General features: G+C 61.9%; 1 protein-coding gene across 1 annotated transcript; it reads right to left on the reverse strand.

The window, feature by feature from the left end:
- Window positions 1–348: 348 nt before the first annotated feature.
- On the reverse strand, window positions 349–4,664 carry LOC124539059. The gene is made up of 8 exons (XM_047116382.1): window positions 4,572–4,664; window positions 4,173–4,511; window positions 3,254–3,962; window positions 2,728–3,115; window positions 2,476–2,667; window positions 1,951–2,097; window positions 1,543–1,704; window positions 349–529 (listed from the first exon to the last, which is right to left on the reverse strand). Exons 1-8 carry the CDS (start codon window positions 4,662–4,664, stop codon window positions 349–351), a joined length of 2,211 nt encoding a protein of 736 aa, XP_046972338.1.
- Between the last annotated feature and the right edge of the window lie 1,898 nt (window positions 4,665–6,562).

Consider the following 6,562-nt stretch of genomic DNA (forward strand, 5'->3'; position numbering starts at 1 on the left):
CGCCCTCTCTTGTTGGCAGGCTTAAGCCACCTGCTTGCCGAGGATTCTGAGCCTTCGCTCAGCTGCACGCTCGCGTCACTCTCGGAGCCAGAGCAGCTATCCTCGACGTGGGTCCGCTTTTCACCTCTCTGCCGTGTCCTATCCTTTTGCGGTATGTCAACCGACTCCACCGTCCGCATACTGCAGACCGACGAGTCCGACTCGGAGAGTCGTTCAGGTCGGCCAGTAGGTCCCTCCTTCGTGTTTTGGTTTCCGGTTCCAGCGCACGCCACCGGGGCGCACACCTCCACCACCATGTCGTCGTGTTCCGAGCTTAAGGAGCTCGGAGTCCTTTTTGGGTTTTTGTTTTCATTCATATCCATAACTTATCCCACGAGCATGGGGGAAGTGACGGTCCGCCCAGGTGGTGCCCCCTGTACCTGGGTAAGCCTCGCGTAACTCGTCAAGGGTGTCGGCCGGTGCCCTGACGAGGATCGCGGTCGCGACTGAACATCCCATCAGCCATGCATCCCCTTGTGCCGCGTCGCCACTTGGGATTCGGGGTGATTTTTATAGAGGTTGTCTTCCTCACGGTCCGGCCGGTTAAGGCAAGACCCGCGGTCCCGCTCGAAGCCGCGAGACGTGTTCCACGACACCTCACCAGCGGGATTACGCGTTCCTCCTTCGGTCTCCGAGGTCAATAAACCCCGGAGACAAAACACAAAACATGTTACACGCCACAAACAAATTTTTAACAAATTTACAACATATAACAAGCAACGATGGACAAAACAACAACACCAAACGTCACAAACACTCCCCTTTGCCACGAAGCCGCTCACACAGTCCACTCTGCTAATCAGAGAAGTACCAGGAGCGGTCCGTGGCATACCCTCCCCGTCAGTCTTAGCCGTTGCCGACGACAAAAGATCGCCGACACCGTTGCCCAGGGTGCGCCACGAGGAGGCGACTGACATGCACCCCTCTCCGTCGGAACCTAACCTTTTTTTTTTTTTTTTTTTTTTTTTTTTTGTTTTACTAGGAGGAAATGCATTTACGCATTCCGCCCGGCCGAAGGGGGACCGGGACGGATATGTGGGACTCCCGGGGCAGAAGGCCCCGTCCTACCCACTAAAACCTCCTAGGATTTCCGCCTCTCCGCAAGGCGGCAGGGCCACGGGAACGCTTTGGCTCACCACCGCGACCCTACCAGCGGCTGTCGCAAATGAGGGCGACACTTCGCGAAAGGCACGCCAGGGTGTTACGGCGCACCTTCCGACACTCCGCCTCCGTCTGAACCGTGACGGACTCCCCCCGAGTCCGCCACTGGAGGCTGGGCGGCGGCAGCGGATGTAAAGGTCCGCTGCCGACTACGCTTCGTCAATTCTATTTAGGACGGCAGCGGATGTAAAGGTCCGCTGCCGACTACATTACGTCAAATCAGGTCATTGCTATACGACAGCGGATGTAAAAGTCCGCTGCCGATAGCGCTGTGTCACATCCGGGATATGCGGCGACGGATGTAAAGGTCCGCCGCCGCTGCGTCAAGTCAGTCATAGCAACCGGCCAAGATGGTCGCGGCGCCGCCGACCGGGTCTCCGTCGGCGCAGCGGGAGGGAGTTCGGATCGTCCTCCCGCTGTCGCTCCGCCTCCTCCTTCGCGGACATTACGGCTTCGCTGAAGACCCGTAATGCCGCCCAGGCCTCCTCACTCGCGACCATCTTTCTAATGAGGGCCGGAAGCGATAGGTCCAATCCAATGACCGTGGACAAGGCTGCGCGAGGCTCCGCCCAGGCTGGGCACTCTGCGCGCGTGTGTTCGGCCGTGTCCACGGCTCCGTCATCGCAATGATGACATACCACCGACGGCTCTCTCCCGACCACTTCGCACAGGTATTTGGCGAAGCAGCCGTGACCGGTTATGAGCTGCGTCAGGTGGTACGTCAGTGGGCCGTGCTTGCGCTCGACCCACTCTCGCAAAACGGGCCGGATCGCCGCCACGAGTTCCCCACTGGCATCCAGAACTCGCAGCCGATCCTCCCACTTCTCCATGAGGCGGCGTCTTGCCTCCTCCCTCCACTGCTGTACCTCGCGCAGTAGCGGTCCGTTCCCGCTCGCTCTTGCCGCCTTGACCCGCCAGTAGACACTCGAGTTGATCTCGGCCTCGAGGTCCCATGGCGGGCTTCCGGACAGCAAGCCGGCCGCGGTGAATGACACCGTCCGGTACGCCCGAGCCGCCCTGAGCGCCATCGCACGCTGCGGACGTCGCAGCGAGGCGACGTTGACGCGATTGCTCAGAGCGTCCGCCCATATTGGCGCACCGTATAGTGCCATCGAACGCACCACGCCGGAGTACAGCCGTCTGCAGGAACCGCCCGGTCCACCGACATTGGGCAAAATCCGCCCCAACGCTCCGGCTGCAGCCACCAGTCTTGGGGCCAAGCGCCGGAAGTGCTCCTCAAACTTCCACCTGCCATCGAGGACGAGTCCCAGGTACTTCATCGTCGACCCGATGGTGATGGAAGTTCCTCCGACTGTTATGGACATGCCCTGAGGTGGCACGTTCCGAGGTCCATGAAAGACTAGGGCCTCGGATTTGTGCAAGGCCACCTCAAGGCCCAGAGCACGGATGCGGTGGACCGCATGTGCCACTCCCGCCGTGGCAAGATACGCCGCCTCCCGATGGGTACTGCCGCGGGCCGACACGAGGGTGTCGTCAGCGTAGCAGGTCACGCTGACCCCCCGCAACGTGGCCCCGCGCAGCACCCAATCGTAGCCGATGTTCCACAGTAGCGGCCCCAAAACCGAGCCCTGTGGAACACCGCAGGTCATAGCCCTCCTGCTATCTCCCTCCATCGTCGGGAACACCACCGCCCTACCCGAGAAGTAGTCGGCGATGGTTCGTCGCAGATAGTCCGGAACGTTGTGGTATCTGAGAGCTTCCAGTACCACTTCCCAGGGCAGAGTGTTGAAGGCGTTGGAAATATCCAACGACACTGCCAGCAACACCCCACCCCGAGAGACCTCCTCCTCTGCGACCTCCCTCAGTCTGGCGACTGCGTCCAGCGTCGAGCGGCCCCGGCGAAAGCCGAACTGCCACTCGCTCAAGCCTGGCTCCATGCTACCGACTAGACGGGCTGCGATTATACGCTCAAAGAGCTTACCCGCTTCGTCGAGCAGCACGATGGGCCGGTAGGCCGACGGCTGATCGGGGGCTCGTCCCTCCTTGCGGATGAGAACGAGCTTACCCGTTTTCCACCGATTCGGGAACCTACCCTGAGCCAGGCAGGCCGAGAACAGTTGGCACATGCCATCGCCCAACTCCTCCGACGCGATCGCCACGACGCGTCCCGGTATCCCGTCAGGCCCGGGGGCTGTCCTCTTCGAGCGAAGCTTCAGGACAGCCGCGCACAACTCCGCCTCGGTAACCGGGGACGCCTGGTCCGGCACCTCCCTCACGATCTCGGGCTCCATCGCCGGTGGGACGAACGCTCCGCGCTCCGGAAAAAGTTCCTCCGCGATTCGTCCCAGAAGCCGCGGCTGGATGGTGGTGGTGAGCGGGGGTGTCCAGGGTCGGAGCTTCTGCCTCACGACCCTGTACGGTCTCCCCCACGGATCCGCGTCGAGAGACGCCAGCCACTCCACCCATGCCGCTTCCTTCGCCTGCGCGATGGCCTTTCGGAGCGACACGCAAGCCTCCCTGTAGGAGGTGTAAAGAGCCTCCTCCAGGTCGTGATCGCGTATCCGCCTCCGTCTGGACCTGGCGTATTGGCGGCGGGCCGCAACACACGCCCTCCGCAACGTCCGTAGCTCCGGGCGCCACCAGTAGACTCGGCGACGTGGAGTCTGAGGCTTCACCCTCGGCATCGCCGCATCGCAGATGCGAAACAGGGCGGCACCGAGTCGGTCGGCCTCTCGGTCGACCTGGACGACCGGGTCGGAACCGGCGCACCAGGCCTCCACGATGGCCGCCTCTTTTGCCAACTGGCGATCGAGACGACCAAGACTCCACCGCGGACCTTCTGACCGCTCAACAGCGGGCCGGACGACGGGAACCGCGGAGACATCAAATCGGATATATCGGTGATCCGATAGAGTCTCCACCCCCGTCTCCACCCTCCAATCTCGAACACGGCGGGCTAGGGCGATGGACGCGAACGTTAAGTCCACGATCGACTCGCCCTGCTGCCGCACGCACGTGCTCTCCGATCCCCTGTTGATCGCCGTGAGTCCCGATGACACGGCCCACTCCTCTAACACCTCTCCTCTGGCATCGGTCGCAGGGGAGCCCCAAGCCGTGGATTTGGCATTGAAGTCTCCCGCGACGATCACCGGACTCGGTGAGTACTGCCCGACCAGAGCCCCGACCTCAACGAGAAGTTGCTCGAATTCGGCGAGACTCCGGTTAGGAGAGGCGTAGACTGCTACGAACGCCGTTCCGTTGACAACAGCGGCCACGCACCCTCTGCCCTTGGCAACCCTATCGATCGCAGGGGCGCCGGGAATGGCGGGAGCGACGATGGAGATCACTCCCTCGTGGTCGGAGACCCAGTCGTCCCGTAAATGAACGACGTAGGGCTCCGCCACGATTGCCACTCCGATTTGCCACTCCGCCATGCTCTGGACTAGAAGGTCCTGGGCTCTGGCGGAGTGGTTTAAATTGGCCTGGAGACAACGCAGGGCCATTATTGTGCGGTCTCCATGGGCACCTCAGTCCTTTGGGACACGGTGACGGGCCCTTTCGTCACCGCACCTCCCGTTCTTTTGACAGGGCGACCTTTGCCGCCCTGGCACGCCTTACTGCCCAAGACGTGCGTCGCAGTTTTACCGGCCGCTGAGCACAGGATGCAGTTCGCTTCAGCGGCGGTGCATTCGCGGGCCTTGTGGTCGGGCTGGCCGCAGCGGAAGCACAAACGGCTGCGGTCCAAGCCCCTGTCACAAACGGCCCCCATATGGCCTTCCTCCAGGCACTTGAAACAGCGGAGTGGCCTCGGCTCGAGCAAAAGCACTCGCGCCGAGATCCACCCCACCTTGACCCGACCTGTCGCCATCAGTTTCTTGGCCGCTACGACAGGGCAGCTGAGCCAGAGCGATCTACAGCCATTGGCAGACCGAACTACCACGCCCGGCCTGATCGCCCCTTCGGAGCATCCTCCCTCGCTGGCCACAGCTGCCACCACCTCCTCCGACGACACCGAGTCGTCCAGATCCATGATTCTGACCTCGACGCATTTCGTCGGTCGATGGATCTGGACCTCGTCCGGGTTTAGGACGCTGCGGAGCTTTTCCGCAAGGGCATCCGCTGACTTCTCGGCGTCAGCGGTGCCCGGCGGAATCTCGAGCATCCGCGCTCCCGTGGCCGCCGTTCGGAAACGGACCGTCGTCAAGCCTACCTCACTGAGCCTTATCTTGCTCTTGGCTTCAGCCAGGACGGTCTCGTACTTGAGGCCCTTCTCCTCTGCACCGGGTCTTAAGGTGATCGTAATCACCGCGGTGCGAGGAGAGCGAAGCCTTTTCCGGGCCTTTTTCATCTCCTTTGCAGTTGGGACAGTCTTCGGCGTCCCCGTCTTCGCTTTTGTCGCCGTCGCCTTCTTGGGCGGCTTCGGGTTCGGCGGCTGCCGAACAACAGTCGCCCAAGACACAGAAGAGCTGCCCGGCTTCGGAGTCGGCGCGGGGGCAGTCTTCTTTGCCGCAGCCGCTGCCGCCTCCTGGGCAGCCATGCTGGGGCGTTTGGACTTCTTCTTCGTCGAAGAAGTCGAGGCCGTCTTCGCGTTACCCTTATCCGCGGCCTTGGCGGTGGACGGCACGGGTGGTGCCGACGGTGGCTTCGCAGCAGGGACCGTAGTCTGCGCTGCTCGGCTCTGCTCTGCTCTGCGGTCAGCGGCCAGCGGAGGTCGCAGCCGAGGCTCCGGAAGGAGGCGCCGCTCGATGCCCTCCATCCGGGCGTTCAGCATATTGCTGAACTGCTCCCGGCTACTCCTCAACGCTTCCTCCATGATGCGTTTTAGGTTGTCTTCGCTGGGTTGTGGCGGCTTTTTACGCATATCGGCCACTTCCCGTCTAAGTTCCGCCAACTGGCCGGAAAGCTTTGCATTAGCAGCTTCCAGCCGGGCCACTTCCTCCAACATGGTCAGGGCTCTAAGTTCCGCCACCGCACCTTTGATGGTGTCAGCGGCAGTCTTCAGGGCCCTGACGAAGGTACCCTTCAGGTTGCCCGACTTGTTGGCAACCTGAAGTACCACGTCCAACGCCTCCTTCACCGTATGATCCAATGCGGCGGACGTCTTTTGAGCGTCCTCATTGGTCGCGTCCGTGTGACGACTCCGATTACGAGCCGCTCTTTCCTCTAAAGTCGATTTGGCCGCTTCAGTGTAAGCGGCCAGGGCGTCTTCGGTCTCGAAGCGGTCCTCTCTGGCCTTCGTTTTCGCCGCACGGAGTTCCGCTTGAGACTTGCCCAAGCCCACGTATTTACCGTGAGTGGGCGGCCGGCCTCGCCCTCTCTTGTTTGCGGGTTTAAGCCACCTCGCTGAGTCCGAGTTTTCACTCAGCTGCACGCTCACGTCACTTTCGGAGCCAGAGCAGCT

Source organism: Vanessa cardui, chromosome 21, assembly GCF_905220365.1.
Source record: "Vanessa cardui chromosome 21, ilVanCard2.1, whole genome shotgun sequence".
NCBI classification, from domain to species: Eukaryota; Metazoa; Arthropoda; class Insecta; order Lepidoptera; family Nymphalidae; genus Vanessa; species Vanessa cardui.

Bases quoted from the DNA above. Each gene is read 5' to 3' on its own strand.
- LOC124539059 (XM_047116382.1), bottom strand. From the start codon at position 4,664: ATGGCCCTGCGTTGTCTCCAGGCCAATTTAAACCACTCCGCCAGAGCC. The intron at 3,963-4,172 runs GTGCGGCAGCAG...CTCGATCGCCAG, and splicing joins GGGGATCGGAGAGCACGTGC to TTGGCAAAAGAGGCGGCCAT. The intron at 2,668-2,727 runs GTTGCGGGGGGT...GGCCCGCGGCAG, and splicing joins TGGGTGCTGCGCGGGGCCAC to TACCCATCGGGAGGCGGCGT.